Here is a 17,214-nt window from a genome sequence, read left to right as displayed (position 1 = left end):
AATTAAGAAAAATAACTTTTAAAGTGGACCCGAGGTACTCGCGATACACAACGACAAAAATATACCGCTCTCGCGCGACGCACGCGAACCTCACCGCCTCGGCGGTGCGTCGGATGCGGAGATCAACTCGGACAGGTCACTCCGGCGGGTCGTCCAGACCTGAATATTGTGAATATGACGTTTTAGACGCAATTAATCGGACGCGGGCTAGTGAAAACTTGGAAGTGTTCATACGAGAAAACGTCTAGCGGCACACGGGTTCTCGATACGGTATTGCCGAAGGTTTCATCGGTCGCCATGTACTGAAACGCAGCATAGCAAAAATAAGTGTAAAATTGATTGAATAATCTCTCATCTTTATATCGATATTTACACGTGCGTAAAACAAACACACACACACGATGGCCGACACAGCTGTAGCGTCCGAAACCCCCGCACCGGCGACGCCGGCGAAGAAACCGAAGGCGTCCGCTTCAGCGGCCGGCGGCGTCAAGAAGGCGAAAGCCAAACCGACGCACCCGAAGACCTCCGAGATGGTGAACAACGCCATTAAGGAGCTGAAGGAGCGCAGCGGATCCTCCCTGCAGGCGATCAAGAAATATATAGCCGCGCAGTACAAGGTTGACGCTGAAAAATTGGCACCGTTCATCAGAAAGTATCTCAAGAGCGCCGTCGAATCGGGAGCTCTGATTCAGACCAAGGGTCAGGGCGCGTCCGGTTCCTTCAAGCTCGACAAGTCGAAATCCTCCGCCGGGGGCAAGAAGAAGAGGTCGACGGCGTCGAGCAGGACCGGCTCCGCGGGTGCCTCCGCCTCGGGCGGCGGTAAGGGATCCTCTTCGGCCTCCTCCGCCGCCGCTTCGGCGACCGCCAAGTCCAGAAAGAAGGAGACGGCCGGCGCCGGTAAGGCGAAGAAGGCCGCCTCGTCCGCCGCATCGCCGTCCAAGTCGAAGGCGGCCACCAAAGACAAGAAGGCGGCCGCCGCCAAAAGGAAACCCGCCGCCGCCGCCGCCGCTGCCGCCGCGAGAAAGGCCTCCACGCCGGCCAAGGCGAAAGGCGGCGCCGCCGCAGCCGCCGCACCGAAGGCCAAGAAGACCGCCAAGCCGCCGACCAAGAAACCGAAGGCGCCCAAACCGAAGAAGACCGCCGCCGCCGCTTCCAAATCGAAGACCTCCGCTAAGAAGACCGCATCAGCCAAGAAGTAATAATTCGGCGGTGCGGTCTCTCTCGTCGCGAAGTAGACGTCGACCGACGGACGGACGGACGGACGGACGGAGTCGGCCACGCTGAGAGCTGCTGTCACCTCCATCCACACCACCACGACACAACGACGTCGACCCCGCCGTCGTCGCTGTCGATAGAGAACGGATTAGGTTCGCATTTGGTGTGTGATAAAGTGTGTGGTGGTGCAGCAGCCGCAGTCGCCGCCCGGGTGCGTGTGATGCGATGCGCCTCCCCGCCGCCCCGCCGCGTCCCGCCGCTCTGCGTCCATGGACGACGACGACGACGACGACGACGGCGACGGCGACGCTGACTACGGCCCCCGATCGTGCGCGTGTGTCGTAGTGGTATCTGCAAACAAAAACAACAAAACAAAAAGCCCTTTTCAGGGCTAACAATATTTTTCTGAATTCGAAACGGTTTCTTGGCAGGCGGGACACGAGTGAGACACGACGTCGTAGTAGATTCATCTTCTTCATCAAACAGCAGGTGAACAGACGGCAACCGACCGTCGAACACGACGACGACGACGACGACGACGACGATTATATATTATATATAATAATATACAAGTAGTAGGCACAAGGTACATACACAATCTTCCAATAAAATCTTAATTTAAAACTATATTCTTAAATATATGCGCGTGCGAGCATGCATGCATGCATTCTATTGTCCATATATGCGTTTCTCCATCCAAAAGCAAGCAACAGTCGTCACCGTCACCCCGCCATCGCCATCGCCATCATTATCACCGAGCACCGTCTCTGCTGAACGCCCGACTGCCCGACTGCCCGACTGCCCGACTCCCGACTCCCCCGATAAATAAATAAATATATATATACATACAACATTGTACAAGTACAAAGTAGTATAACACACAACAACAACGACAACATAATCCGTAAAATGTAACCGAGCAAGCAAGTAGTACACTGTCTGTCTGTCTCGCTCGCTCGCTCTACGTTTCGCTCTCTCTCTCTCTCCGTAACCCCCCCCCCCCCGATGTGCTCACGTAGCTCGCTGCGGCCCCGTCGACACGTATATATATATTACGAATATTGGATTCGTTCATTACTTACATTTTGTCGTATCGCTCGAACGTTTCCCGCTGGTCGCGAAACGTTTGTCCTATTCCTCTGTGTTATATATTTATTTACAAGACACACGACACACAATATGTCCGGACGCGGCAAAGGCGGCAAAGTCAAGGGGAAGGCGAAGTCGCGATCCAATCGCGCCGGTCTTCAGTTCCCGGTGGGCCGTATCCATAGGCTGCTGCGCAAGGGCAACTACGCGGAGCGCGTCGGTGCCGGCGCTCCGGTCTACCTGGCGGCCGTCATGGAGTACCTCGCCGCCGAGGTGCTAGAGTTGGCCGGCAACGCCGCTAGGGACAACAAGAAGACCAGGATCATACCGAGACACCTGCAGCTCGCCATAAGGAACGACGAGGAGTTGAACAAGCTGCTCTCCGGTGTCACCATCGCTCAGGGTGGCGTCCTCCCTAACATACAGGCGGTGCTCTTGCCCAAGAAGACCGAGAAGAAAGCTTAAGAGGTCTCGCTTCTCGTTTGCGCTCGCATTCATTCACATTCACATTCACATTCACACTCGCACTCCGACTAGCACACCTGCGCGGCGCGCGCTCGCCGGTCGAGTCCTTACGTCGTCGTCGCGGTGTGTCTTATGTGTGTGGTGTGGTGTGGTGTGATGTGATGTGACGTGAATGAGAAAAAAAAAAATAATAATAATAATAAAAAGGCCCTTTTTAGGGCCGCAATACTGATCTGAAATACGCAGTGCGCGTCTCTTGAGGAGAAGAAGGTCGATTCCGCGGTACAATTAATCCGCGTGTATATATGTAACGAAGAAAAATAATAAATAAATAAACATAATAGTTTTTATGTACACACAGAGATCGAGAACAGACATAGTGATATATTAATTTGTAATACTTATTTTGTAAATTCATTAACTATTGTAAATAAACTGGCTTAAAAAAAAAAAAAAAAAAAAAAAAGTAATTCAATTGAGTTTCTTGCCAGTTCTTCTCAATTGGATCTATATACCGAACTGGACGGTAGGGTAAATATAAAATTATAATGTAAAAATTTTACGTTCATAAGCGGCTAAAATGTCCTACATGAATAAATGATTTTTGAATTTTGAATTTTGAATATTATTAAAAAAAAAAAAAAAAAAAAAAAAAAAAAAATAATAATAATAATAATAATAAAATTATATATTTAAAAAGTGTGATTTATATTAATTAATTGATTGTATAGCTCATATGATATCAATTAACACTTGTCCTGGTACACGCCAATATCAGGTAAACAAACATACAATTATATTAATACTTAGAACCGTATCTTTTCTTATTAATTATAACAATTTGTGGATATTATTATTATTATAATTTTTTTTTTTTTTTTTTTTTTTTTTTTTTCACACAATGATGATTTACCTTCACAACGAATCACCTATATTGACTTTTTTTTTTTTTTTTTTTATTTATTATTATTGTTGTTATTATTATTCTTTAAATAGGCGGGGGGGGGGGGGGGGTTTTGCAGTCTATTGCGGCGGCGCGATGCGCACGGTCCGCTATTGGTCGTAGCGCGCGTTACACCCGGTGCGCCCTCGAGCCGACCACGGTCTATATATATCAAGTAAGTGTGTTCGGATTATCGTTCATTGGTGTTTGTATCCACTCGTCCGTCGGTCGATTCTACTGTACGGCACGGTACGCGTCACTTTCGATTCTCGTTTTGTTTATTTGCGCATTTTTTATATCTTTTGCGGTTATTTGTTTATTTTTTTTTTTTTTTTTTTTTCTTCTTCCGTTTTTTTAAATATATAAATAATAATGCCGCCCAAGACCAGCGGAAAGGCAGCGAAGAAGGCCGGTAAGGCCCAGAAGAACATCGCCAAGGGAGACAAGAAGAAGAAGCGCAAGAGGAAGGAGAGCTACGCCATTTACATCTACAAAGTGTTGAAGCAGGTCCACCCCGACACCGGTATATCCAGCAAGGCGATGTCGATCATGAACTCCTTCGTGAACGATATATTTGAGCGCATCGCGGCCGAGGCTAGCCGTCTCGCCCATTACAACAAGAGGTCCACGATCACCTCGAGGGAGGTGCAGACATCCGTGAGACTGCTGCTGCCCGGTGAGCTCGCCAAGCACGCAGTGAGCGAAGGCACCAAGGCGGTCACCAAGTACACCAGCTCCAAGTGAGGAGGTGATCGCCGCGGTGATTCTACTCCCCGACGGCGACGACGAGCACGAGCACGTGGACGAGGACGACCTCCATCAGCATCACCATCACCATCACTTTCTCCAGTGCCACCACCGCCGCCTCCTCGTCTCGTTTATAGTCGTCGTGCAACGATCGCTCTCTTTCTCTATCAAAATATAATAATAACAAAACAAAGGCCCTTTTCAGGGCCACAGAGTTGTTCAGTGTTATTGTAGTCTCTCGCAAGTTAGGACGGTCTGTCTATCCCTATGTATTTGTTTGAATATTATCTAACAACACACATTTAATAAGCCAATATACCGGTAAGAATATCACAATATATATATATATATATATATATATATATATATATATATATATATATATATATATATATATATAGTAACACCTGTGTGTGATATTTATTATATATAATCACGTCACAGGCTAAAACATCCACGATTATTATGTACCTATATGTCCGACTGAAGAGAAAATAATAATATAATATATATTCTTTATTTTCACTTGAACAAAAGATATACCGATTAGTTTGATGTGTTGAAAGAGAAAATAATTAGCGGTTAATCGAGTGCAGGAAAGGTACAGGCAAAAAGGTATACAAGGCAAATAGAATAAACATACACGTACACGTATAGTAGTAGTATTATTAGTTTAAAAAAACAAAAAAGTGGGATTTCAATCATTTTTCTTTAAGAAAAAATGGAGATAATGTTCTGTACGTTGGCAGATGGTGGCAACGTTTTTTTTTTTTTTTTTTTTTTTTTTTTTTCGTCGTCCTTTTCCTTCAGTAAAATAATATTATTATAGATTAACAATTAGGTAAGTAATAGTTGTAGTAGTAGTTAGTAGTAGTCTTCTTTTGTAGCACAATAATCATCACTCACTTGCTCTCCCATTTGCACACACTTCTGCCCTCGCTCGCTAGCTCTCGCTTGCGGTCGCGCGCTCGCTATCTCACTCTCACTTCCCCCCCACCCTAATCGCGTAACGTCAGTCTCTCTACACGTATATATATATAAAGACTGGAGTCGGACTGCAGAATTTTTATTCATTCTCGCTGCCATCGTCGCTCGCGTCGTGATCGGTAGTGTATTTGCCTTTGTTTGTTTGTTTGTTTGTGTTTGTGGTTTGTAGAGACGATCATGGCACGTACGAAGCAGACCGCCCGTAAATCGACCGGTGGCAAGGCGCCCAGGAAACAGTTGGCGACGAAAGCTGCCCGCAAGAGCGCGCCGGCTACCGGCGGTGTCAAGAAGCCGCATCGTTACAGGCCCCGTACCGTCGCTCTTCGTGAGATCCGTCGCTACCAGAAATCCACTGAGCTTCTGATCCGCAAGTTGCCGTTCCAGCGCCTGGTCAGAGAAATCGCCCAGGACTTCAAGACCGACTTGCGTTTCCAGAGCTCCGCCGTGATGGCCCTTCAGGAGGCCAGCGAGGCTTACTTGGTGGGTCTTTTCGAAGACACCAACTTGTGCGCCATCCACGCCAAGCGAGTTACCATCATGCCCAAGGACATCCAACTTGCTCGTCGGATCAGAGGCGAACGTGCTTAAGTTTTCTTCAAATTAATAATAATAATGAAAAGGCCCTTTTCAGGGCCGCAATTTGATTCTACTATATGAATGTTTCTAACGGTGGGGTGTATGTATGTATGTATGTATGAAAAAACATGTAAAACATTACAAACTAATATATATATATATATATAGTAACAATAACATAATATAATAACAATATATAGTATATTAGAATCCGTCATACAGGGACACTTATATAGGGATATATATTATATTTTTTAGATTTATAAAAAAAAAAGTCTGGTATTTCAATCTTATCATAGAGGAAATAATGGAGGGGCTGTCCTGTATGTTAGAAGGTAGTCCCGTTTCACAGTTGACAATATTGAGTTTTATTTATTTTATTATATTTTTATTTATTTATTTATTTATTTATTATTATTATTATTATTATTTTTTTTATTTTATTTTATTATTTGATTATTTGTTTTAACACTGGGTGTGCGCCGGAGGGCGGGGGGTGGTTGGAGGGGAGCGGGCGGGAAGGGGGGGGGTCAAAATATCGCAGCGCGGGGAGGGGGGGACCGCCGCGCGCCGGCGTGCGGCGTGGGTATAAATATAACGTGATTACATTCTGTCAAAGTAGTTAGTTTTGCCGTTTCGCTCGCTTCGGACGTTGTACGCGTTCGCTGTTCATTTTAGTACAGTTTCGTATCGTATCGTGTATCCTATAATAATATATAGCGAACATGACCGGTCGCGGCAAGGGAGGCAAAGGTCTTGGAAAAGGTGGCGCCAAGCGACACAGGAAGGTGCTTCGTGATAACATCCAGGGAATCACGAAGCCCGCCATCCGTCGTCTTGCTCGCCGTGGTGGTGTCAAGCGTATCTCTGGTTTGATCTACGAGGAAACTCGTGGTGTTCTGAAGGTGTTCCTTGAGAACGTCATCCGTGATGCCGTCACCTACACAGAACACGCCAAGAGAAAGACGGTCACCGCCATGGATGTCGTCTACGCTCTGAAACGCCAGGGCCGCACTCTGTACGGTTTCGGCGGTTAAATGATGATGATGATGGAGGTGGTTGACGATATTGATCATCATCATCATCACCGTCCGTCGTCATCATTTATAATAATAAAAGGCCCTTTTTAGGGCCGCAAAATTGTCTAAATTACCGATTAGTTTCCGGTGGAATGGATATAAGTTTTTTTTTACGACCATAGGTTAATAAAATAAAAAAAAAAAAAAAAAAAAAAAATATCACAATCATAATAATATATACTATACGCGCGTATAATACTCGCTCACCCCTACCGTGATATTATCGTTTTGCACGTTTTACTAAACTAGCTACACCCACCACTACCACCTAAGTAAGCTTTGCTTTGCTCTTACGGTGAATACTTTACTTACATACATACTTACACTCTGCTTAACCATGCTTGGCTAGCTAACTGAGGGTTCGAACGAATTAATGGATGAATGAATGAAAAAAAAAAAAAAAAAAAAAAAAAATATATATATATATATATATATATATATATATATATATATATATATATATATAATATAATTTTCTCCTTTCTTTTTTTTAATTATTCGGGTGTTTGTTTGTTAATTTATTTATTTGGAGAAGGGTATTGTTGTTGTTGTTGTATACCGTACTCCGCATTAGTCATTGCTAGCAATGTACCCACAGACAGGTAGACTACTCGTACTCGATAGGCGGGCTAACAGGCCTGTTTTTTTTCTTTTAAATAAATAAATATATAAATAAATAATTAATTATTAATAAATATATAAACGCACGTTATTGGTGACGCGTATTTATTCACAAGTAGTGAGAGTTAGTTCCCGTAGACACTTAAGTGAGAGAGACGCCGACGCCGATCATATAGCGACGTAGCTAAAGATTATTGTTATTATTATATTATATAATACTTGAGATATAATTTAACTAAGAATTGTGTTGTTATTGTTTTGTTGTGATGTTGATCGAGACAATTATTATTGACGATCGGCGTGCGAACTTTGAACCGAAGACCGCTCCCTCCCCCTCCCCTACTCGTTTTGCTTTAATATTTATTTTTTTTTTTTTGTTTCTTTCTTGCTTGTTCGCTAGTTGGTTGGCTTGCTAGCTATCTTGTTTGTTTGTTTGTTTGTTTGTTTGCTTGCTTGCTTGCTTGCTTGCTTGCTTACTCGTTCGCTCGTGCAATATATATAAATTAATTAATTACTGGACAATCGTATACTTTAAAAAAAAAAAAATAAATAAATAAATAAAAAATAAAAAAGATTATTTATAACCACCACAAATGCAGGTTGCATTCTAACAAATGGACAGACGCCGTATGTATGTTCTTAAGCGTGCGGTTGGACGATCGACCGTACGTCTGCCGCCGACCGCGCGAGTTTTACGACCCTCCACTTGAGACGGTCAAAATAGACGCGTTAGCGATGCGACGTTTGAATAATTGCTACAGATTCGAAGAACGGTATCTTCACACTTGTAACGTCGACTCGTACACGCCAAAAACTCGTGTACAATTAAGAAAAATAACTTTTAAAGTGGACCCGAGGTACTCGCGATACACAACGACAAAAATATACCGCTCTCGCGCGACGCACGCGAACCTCACCGCCTCGGCGGTGCGTCGGATGCGGAGATCAACTCGGACAGGTCACTCCGGCGGGTCGTCCAGACCTGAATATTGTGAATATGACGTTTTAGACGCAATTAATCGGACGCGGGCTAGTGAAAACTTGGAAGTGTTCATACGAGAAAACGTCTAGCGGCACACGGGTTCTCGATACGGTATTGCCGAAGGTTTCATCGGTCGCCATGTACTGAAACGCAGCATAGCAAAAATAAGTGTAAAATTGATTGAATAATCTCTCATCTTTATATCGATATTTACACGTGCGTAAAACAAACACACACACACGATGGCCGACACAGCTGTAGCGTCCGAAACCCCCGCACCGGCGACGCCGGCGAAGAAACCGAAGGCGTCCGCTTCAGCGGCCGGCGGCGTCAAGAAGGCGAAAGCCAAACCGACGCACCCGAAGACCTCCGAGATGGTGAACAACGCCATTAAGGAGCTGAAGGAGCGCAGCGGATCCTCCCTGCAGGCGATCAAGAAATATATAGCCGCGCAGTACAAGGTTGACGCTGAAAAATTGGCACCGTTCATCAGAAAGTATCTCAAGAGCGCCGTCGAATCGGGAGCTCTGATTCAGACCAAGGGTCAGGGCGCGTCCGGTTCCTTCAAGCTCGACAAGTCGAAATCCTCCGCCGGGGGCAAGAAGAAGAGGTCGACGGCGTCGAGCAGGACCGGCTCCGCGGGTGCCTCCGCCTCGGGCGGCGGTAAGGGATCCTCTTCGGCCTCCTCCGCCGCCGCTTCGGCGACCGCCAAGTCCAGAAAGAAGGAGACGGCCGGCGCCGGTAAGGCGAAGAAGGCCGCCTCGTCCGCCGCATCGCCGTCCAAGTCGAAGGCGGCCACCAAAGACAAGAAGGCGGCCGCCGCCAAAAGGAAACCCGCCGCCGCCGCCGCCGCTGCCGCCGCGAGAAAGGCCTCCACGCCGGCCAAGGCGAAAGGCGGCGCCGCCGCAGCCGCCGCACCGAAGGCCAAGAAGACCGCCAAGCCGCCGACCAAGAAACCGAAGGCGCCCAAACCGAAGAAGACCGCCGCCGCCGCTTCCAAATCGAAGACCTCCGCTAAGAAGACCGCATCAGCCAAGAAGTAATAATTCGGCGGTGCGGTCTCTCTCGTCGCGAAGTAGACGTCGACCGACGGACGGACGGACGGACGGACGGAGTCGGCCACGCTGAGAGCTGCTGTCACCTCCATCCACACCACCACGACACAACGACGTCGACCCCGCCGTCGTCGCTGTCGATAGAGAACGGATTAGGTTCGCATTTGGTGTGTGATAAAGTGTGTGGTGGTGCAGCAGCCGCAGTCGCCGCCCGGGTGCGTGTGATGCGATGCGCCTCCCCGCCGCCCCGCCGCGTCCCGCCGCTCTGCGTCCATGGACGACGACGACGACGACGACGACGGCGACGGCGACGCTGACTACGGCCCCCGATCGTGCGCGTGTGTCGTAGTGGTATCTGCAAACAAAAACAACAAAACAAAAAGCCCTTTTCAGGGCTAACAATATTTTTCTGAATTCGAAACGGTTTCTTGGCAGGCGGGACACGAGTGAGACACGACGTCGTAGTAGATTCATCTTCTTCATCAAACAGCAGGTGAACAGACGGCAACCGACCGTCGAACACGACGACGACGACGACGACGACGACGATTATATATTATATATAATAATATACAAGTAGTAGGCACAAGGTACATACACAATCTTCCAATAAAATCTTAATTTAAAACTATATTCTTAAATATATGCGCGTGCGAGCATGCATGCATGCATTCTATTGTCCATATATGCGTTTCTCCATCCAAAAGCAAGCAACAGTCGTCACCGTCACCCCGCCATCGCCATCGCCATCGCCATCATTATCACCGAGCACCGTCTCTGCTGAACGCCCGACTGCCCGACTGCCCGACTGCCCGACTCCCGACTCCGACTCCGACATTAATAATAATATAGGTTACACGACGCACTTTTATTTATACCCGCTCCCGCTATCCCCACTTCTCGGCGTTGTCTCACGAATCCACTAATCACAGAGCACAATAAACAGCGAATCAAAATCGACGCTGGCCGTTTAATTCGTTTTGTTTATTTTTTATTAATTTATTATGTGTATTTTTTTGTGAAATTGTTATATTTAAATAAACATTAAATAATGTATCACTAATAACAACTGTCTCGTAAAACTGCTCGATGTATTAATTACATTTGTTTAATAAAATATATAATAATTTGTTTCGACAATATATACCAAAATAAAAAAAAAAATAAATAAAAAAACACAAATAATATATAAAACCGTAAGTGTACGTAATCATAATTGGAACACTATTCAACCATAGAACCTAATATCATTTGTTAACAATTAAATAAAAAAAAAACTACGAGACCAGTCCCATAAACATCCAAATTTCCTTAGGTTTTTCACAAATATATATTTATTGTCGTAAAATACAAAAGGAAAAATCATGAAACGTATAAGACATGTAGGAAAGTGCTGTTAGTGATACGTTAATCTCCACGCTGTCCCCCTGGGAGCAGTCGCATAGCTAGGTAACCAAAGGCGCTGGGGCAATAAATAAACCAGCCTAAGAATATAGAAGAGTTTCCTGCAGGTTTCAAACAAGGATGTTCGAGACTTGTTGAGAATTTCCCTGAATGTTTATCAAAAAAGATTGATGAATGTGGAAGAAGCGAAAGAGGTTTGTTTGAATCGAAGCATTTGGCGTTCCATTGTTTCTGCCTTCCCTAATGGGAGACAGGCGTGACAGATATGTATGTATATGTATGTTTATCAAAAAACTTGCCATTATTAAAGACACGTTCCTGGAATCTGATTTTAAATTTATAGTTTGTAACTCAAAGTCCGAAGGGCCTTCTGAGCTTTAGGCCCCGGGGCAGTCCCGTCTCAATCCTACCCCACGTACGTGCTGGTGACCATCGTGGATAATTCATGTTAGATTCGTCACAATATGCCAGCCGGCCTGTGTTCCTTCTCATTTATTGTTCGTTACTAGTGCCCTGCCAGTGTATATTGACAGCAGAAATGTTATCATTCCATCTTTGACGATTAAAAAAAAATACAAGACAAGACAATAAAAACAGGTTTAAATTAACATTACTACGTGTTCCGGATCACCGCCCCAATGATTTGTAAATAGTTCATATTACTCAATATCTTACGATAATAATAGTTACTAACAGTTTACAGAATTTAACTAACTAAAGTAATAACTTTTGTGTTTATAAAACAACACATAGAACAGTGTCTAGTTACATAAGGGGGCATCCATTAATTACGTGAGCTCTTTTTCGGTCAGTTTAGACTCCTCCAAAGGTGAGATTTAGTAAGATTTGCGTTTCATTTAGTGTGATCCATGGATTTTTTCAATCGAAATAATTGGACCCCTATTCTGAGCTCACGTAATTAATGGATGCCCCCTAAGATATTTCATAGAATGTTTTATAGTTATATAAAATAATTGATAAAATAGTTTTTATAATTTCATAAAATGATTAAGAAAACAGTAAAGAGAGATAGAAAATATAGACAAAGATAGCTAATATGTGATTATAATGATTGGCTACTAAGCTAACGTAATTACGTAACAGGTTGGGAATAGTGTTTTGATTGGGTACAAATTTTATAGCATATAGTTTTAATCGTATTTTTGTATGTTAATTGTATAGATATGTTATAAAACGTATGAAAAATAGTAAATATAGTCGTAAGTACAACCTAATAACAATAGTAGATAGTATATGCATAGCACACGTGGTCTCACTGACTTGTTTACTCGAATTCGACCATGTAGATATAAAAGATTGTAATTTGGGTGGGGATACACTTCTTGTCCAACCGTTGAACAGAGCGGGTCTCCCTGACGTATCAAGAGTGAACAAGTATAGTAAACCACGTGGCCACTATATAAAATATATCACAATTATTGTTAATGGAAGTCCTAAAGAAGCTATAGTTAAATAAGTATGAATGGATTAACAGACGTTGAGTATTTATATTATTTGTCATATCGTTTCAACCGTAAAGCAGTTGTGTTTGCATGGCTGTGTTTCGGTTTGAAGGGTGGGATATGGCGTGAATTTACTGGGTACGGAGGAATAACACCTGAGTCCTCAGGAATGGCAATGCGTGGGGGGTATAATGGGCGAAACTGTATACTCTGTTATGTCCATGGTACTGCTCACGTCTATAGGCGACGGTTACCACTTTCCATCAGGTGGGCCGTCAGCTTGTTTGCCATTCTAAGTTGAATAAAAAAAAAATCTCATATGCAAAGTAAAATAAGTAAATATATGATTTAATAGTATGAAATCTAAAATTAAATAAACTTTGAGTGCTTGTGCTTCATTTCTATTTATTACTAAGAGGTTTACAACCTTTATATTGCTAAAGAACATAGCATATACATGTAAAGTTAGAATTACGTAATTAAATTACTATGAAAACCTATTACCCTACAGTACATAAGAACTGTATTTATTATTTGTAATATATAAATATTATTTTTAATATTTTTTATTAGACATTGTCGTATACCATTACAAGACAAATGATAGGAAAAGAAAAAAAAATATTACTATTGGAAACGACTGTAATCACTTGATACGACATCGTGCTATCTCGCTCTTTAGACGTCACTAACGTAGCTTTGTACCTAGCTTCTCTAAAACGAACGTATAATATATAAGATAAGAACTATATTTATTATTTGTAATATTTAATATATAAATATTAAATACAGGCGAGCGTGTATAAAAAGATTGATGAATGTGGAAGAAGCGAAAGAGGTTTGTTCGAATCGAAGCATTTGGCGTTCCATTGTTTCTGCCTTCCCTAATGGGTGACAGGCGTGACAGATATGTATGTATGTATGTATGTATGTATGTATGTATGTATGTATGTATGTATGTATGTATATTAAATACAGTTCTTTATTGCCAAAAGGCAGAAAAGTGGAAACAGAATAGACTGGATGACTTGGAATTCTATTTCTTTTTATATTTATTTATTCCTTTATATTGTTTTTATTTTTGTTAGAAATAAATATTTGGTTTTATTTTTATTAAACGAAAATTATTAAATTTAATATCTAACCAATTGTCTATCCATCTTTAGTCCATTATTTACATGTTAAAATAGCGTACAGCTTAAGTTGCTCGGAGGCACGATGAGAATTCTATTATTTCTAAATATGGAGATGTAATACATAGATAATTAATATTTTATTTATAAATATTTATTACTTTAGAAATATGAGACAGCAACTATTTCAATATATCACTAGACGAGGTTAACGCACTACTTTTCTATACGATTTGCTATCACTTTCTAACAACACTGTACTGTTCTAACATTTTACGATTTTATTTGCGTGTTAGCTAAAACAATGTCCTGAAGACAATTGCTGGTAAAATGGACTGTAGCATACATACATACATACATACATATCTGTCACGCCTGTCTCCCATTAGGGTAGGCAGAAACAATGGAACGCCAAATGCTTCGATTCAAACAAACCTCTTTTCTTTGGACTGTCGCATCCTAATATAATGGGTGGGACATGTTATCAATGCAAGAGCGTCATGACCGCTCATTTACTAACATAGGTTAGGTTAATTTATAACTAACAAAATTGGTCTTATGTTGTCTGATTAAATAAATATTATTATTATTACACTGCACTTTTTATACACTGTATTATTCTTTGAACAAAATTTTTCTTTGAAAGTTTTGCAAATATATAAATTACTGCTTCAATATATTACGCATAAAATAATGAAAAAAAAAAAAAAAAATTTGCTAATCAGGCAGAACGTGCTAGTGAAGTATGAAGCGTAAGTAGCGAAACCAAGGCCAAAGAACCATGCAATTAGAAGAATAGCTAAAAGCAAAGCTGATATAATCACTATTCCTGTTATTTCAGGTGTTAACTGTCCACTGCTGGACATAAGCCTTCCCCATAAGGGGAGTTTTGCCAATAGTTTAACGTAATTACAATTTTTATATTATATTATATTTTATATTATATATGGCACGGTACGTACCGTATGTAATGTAAACTACATCTCCTTGGATATTTTATATTTTCTGTAAAGAACCCGGGCGAAGCCGGGGCGGGTTGCTAGTTGCATAATGAAAAGAGAAAAAGGTAAAAAACACTGGCCGTTGTGTGGTGTGGTGCACGCGTAAGACATATTACCGCAGAATTATAATAATATGTTATTAGTAAGTAATACTTAATTAATATAACGTTGAGCACTAAGTTTCTTCTTTCTAACACTAGATAGAGCCACTTTGAACTACGATGAAGGAATTTCTTTTTTGCTACAGTTTATTCTATCCGACGCTAGAGAGCGCCACTTTTATCGTATTGTGTACGTAACTACGACAACGAAGGTAAGATATGAGTATGGAACTATTTATTTACATAACATATAAATACACCGTACTTTTCTACTATTCTATTTTTCGACGCCAGAATGTGTCATTTTTAACAACTTTTTCACTAACATTTGTTATTTCAAGTGAATACCAATTGAAAACATATTTCACTACAAATTTATTTAGTAAATAATTGAAATTAAACAAAAAACAATCTGAGAAAGGTACTTAAAATGATTATAAAAAATATATAGACGCATGAATAATTGTAGAAATTAGAAATAAAAACAAACACAAACACAGCACACATTAAAACATGTACATATATATAAATCACTTCATAGACACCGTTCACAAGCTCTCTTGCGTTTGGTAGTGCAAATTTTTCATGTCCGTGCTGTTTTACCAACCACTGTATAGAATCAGGGATACTAAGTGCTTACTTTACATTGTATTTAATTTTAAATTGTCCGGTTGTTTATAGACATTTTAAACCTGCAAAAAATTACTCATCGCTTTCAGACCCGACAGTGTATTTTAAACAAGAACTCGCATAACAATACAGAATACTGTAGGTGGTGGGGGATGTGCGCGGGTGACGCCCAGCGTGAGGTATGACTCGCAATAAAAATTTGTTAAGAAACGAGATGGACTAATATTTTTCGCAGGACAAGCGGGGGCAGGGATGCGCGGGCGACGCTGAGATGGCGGTACGGCTTGCAATGACAATTTTCCATGTCCGGGCTGTTTTACCGACTACGTTAGAGAAAAAGAGAGCGTTACTAAAACCGAAAAAAGCAATGTACAACTTGTAGAAAATTAAAATTAAACAATAAGTACTTTTTTAATAATAAATTTATGACAACAAAGTTATTTAGGTTGGTTATTATAAATGATGTTTAAACGCAACAAGACGGCAACAGATGGCAGTAGAGATGCGCGAAAAATTCTTACAAATATAATTATTACTAATTAAATAAAATTTTGGTGTTATTGTATATTTTTTGTCTTTAGTATATATAGTAACGGCTTCTTTCTTTGTGGGCGATTTTCGGTAAATAAAATTAAGTAAAAATTATATTTCTACTTTATTACACAAAGAACAATGACAAACAAATGGACGAAGGCAAACTAAACTTTCTTATTGAATTATCTTCCCACAGACCCGAAACGAAATGGCACACCAATAAAACTCTATTGTTTACAATAACTACAGAGAACACCTGCACACTGCACGTGCAGTATGCAGGTGTTCTCTGTGAATAGACATTGTATTTAATTTTAAATTGTTGGGTTGTTTATAGACATTTTAAATACACTATTGGAACCCAACGCGATGAGGAACTTCACCCAGGCAAATAGTGTACCTACTTGCATACTAGTACAGAATAATACAGGTATGTAGCTATAGTGTACTTTAAATATAAACATGTTTTTCACGTTTTTTGAAATAATATTGTGGTATATACTCTAAGCAACTGTTGAAAATAAATCCGCCGATATCTGTGTCTGTTATGTATTCTATGTATATGTATTGACAGTTTTGTTAGTAACTACACTGTAAAAATCAATTGCACAACTATTTAATACTTTCTTTGAGGCCATTTTGAGTGATATATTAGAAAGAACCATTATTTAAGATAACGACCGAGTGAACGATGTAGAGTAAATATTTATAATGGAAAAATACAAGTCAAAAGCATAATTCAATTACAATAATACAAAATTTCGAATAGAGAACAGGTGGCTAGTCTACCCCTGATATCTATCTGCTATCTAAAGTCTGCAGTAATCCTGAAGCTGGTAGTAATTGCTCGAGATGCCTACATCCAACAGAAACCCGATTAGGTCGCACTTTTTATTCTAAGTCAATAGACAGCCTAAAAATATTTGGACAACTATACAACTACAGCACACACAACAACGGCATACTTAATAGGCGTCGCATTATCCTGACAAACATTATCTCAATTCTTTCTCTAAGTAACTTTTACCCCTTCATCCGGTCACCTGTTGAGAATGTGTGACGTGATCTAGCTGCTGGCGACAAATCTATAAGGAGCCTAGCGTATCACTTGGGATTTAACAACCCCGTTGCTACCAATACACCTCATTAGGTAGTTCACGCGGTTCTCAGAGGAAACAATCGTCGT

At 41.4% G+C, this 17,214-nt stretch overlaps 4 protein-coding genes across 4 annotated transcripts; all 4 read left to right on the top strand.

Moving 5' to 3' along the window:
* The first annotated feature begins 314 nt into the window (after positions 1-314).
* Positions 315-1,848, top strand: LOC128202134 (late histone H1-like). The gene has a single exon (XM_052901317.1). The coding sequence runs from the start codon at positions 402-404 to the stop codon at positions 1,200-1,202; it is 801 nt and encodes a 266-aa protein (XP_052757277.1). The 5' UTR covers positions 315-401; the 3' UTR covers positions 1,203-1,848.
* Positions 1,849-2,279: 431 nt separating this feature from the next.
* LOC128202140 (histone H2A) lies at positions 2,280-2,998 on the top strand. Its single transcript, XM_052901323.1, has one exon. The coding sequence runs from the start codon at positions 2,398-2,400 to the stop codon at positions 2,770-2,772; it is 375 nt and encodes a 124-aa protein (XP_052757283.1). The 5' UTR covers positions 2,280-2,397; the 3' UTR covers positions 2,773-2,998.
* An 818-nt stretch (positions 2,999-3,816) lies between these two features.
* Positions 3,817-4,676, top strand: LOC128202153 (histone H2B). The gene has a single exon (XM_052901338.1). The coding sequence runs from the start codon at positions 4,088-4,090 to the stop codon at positions 4,457-4,459; it is 372 nt and encodes a 123-aa protein (XP_052757298.1). The 5' UTR covers positions 3,817-4,087; the 3' UTR covers positions 4,460-4,676.
* A 4,123-nt stretch (positions 4,677-8,799) lies between these two features.
* LOC128202132 (late histone H1-like) lies at positions 8,800-10,396 on the top strand. The gene has a single exon (XM_052901315.1). It carries the CDS (start codon positions 8,950-8,952, stop codon positions 9,748-9,750), a length of 801 nt encoding a protein of 266 aa, XP_052757275.1. The 5' UTR covers positions 8,800-8,949; the 3' UTR covers positions 9,751-10,396.
* Positions 10,397-17,214: the final 6,818 nt, after the last annotated feature.

Source organism: Galleria mellonella, unplaced genomic scaffold (genome assembly GCF_026898425.1).
Source record: "Galleria mellonella isolate WM207_F2 unplaced genomic scaffold, CSIRO_AGI_GalMel_v1 utg778, whole genome shotgun sequence".
In the NCBI taxonomy this organism is placed as follows: Eukaryota; Metazoa; Arthropoda; class Insecta; order Lepidoptera; family Pyralidae; genus Galleria; species Galleria mellonella.
Note: the sequence above shows the minus strand (reverse complement) of the source record. Positions and strands in the feature narration are given on the sequence as shown.

Bases quoted from the DNA above. Each gene is read 5' to 3' on its own strand.
- LOC128202140 (XM_052901323.1), top strand. From the start codon at position 2,398: ATGTCCGGACGCGGCAAAGGCGGCAAAGTCAAGGGGAAGGCGAAGTCG.
- LOC128202132 (XM_052901315.1), top strand. From the start codon at position 8,950: ATGGCCGACACAGCTGTAGCGTCCGAAACCCCCGCACCGGCGACGCCG.
- LOC128202153 (XM_052901338.1), top strand. From the start codon at position 4,088: ATGCCGCCCAAGACCAGCGGAAAGGCAGCGAAGAAGGCCGGTAAGGCC.
- LOC128202134 (XM_052901317.1), top strand. From the start codon at position 402: ATGGCCGACACAGCTGTAGCGTCCGAAACCCCCGCACCGGCGACGCCG.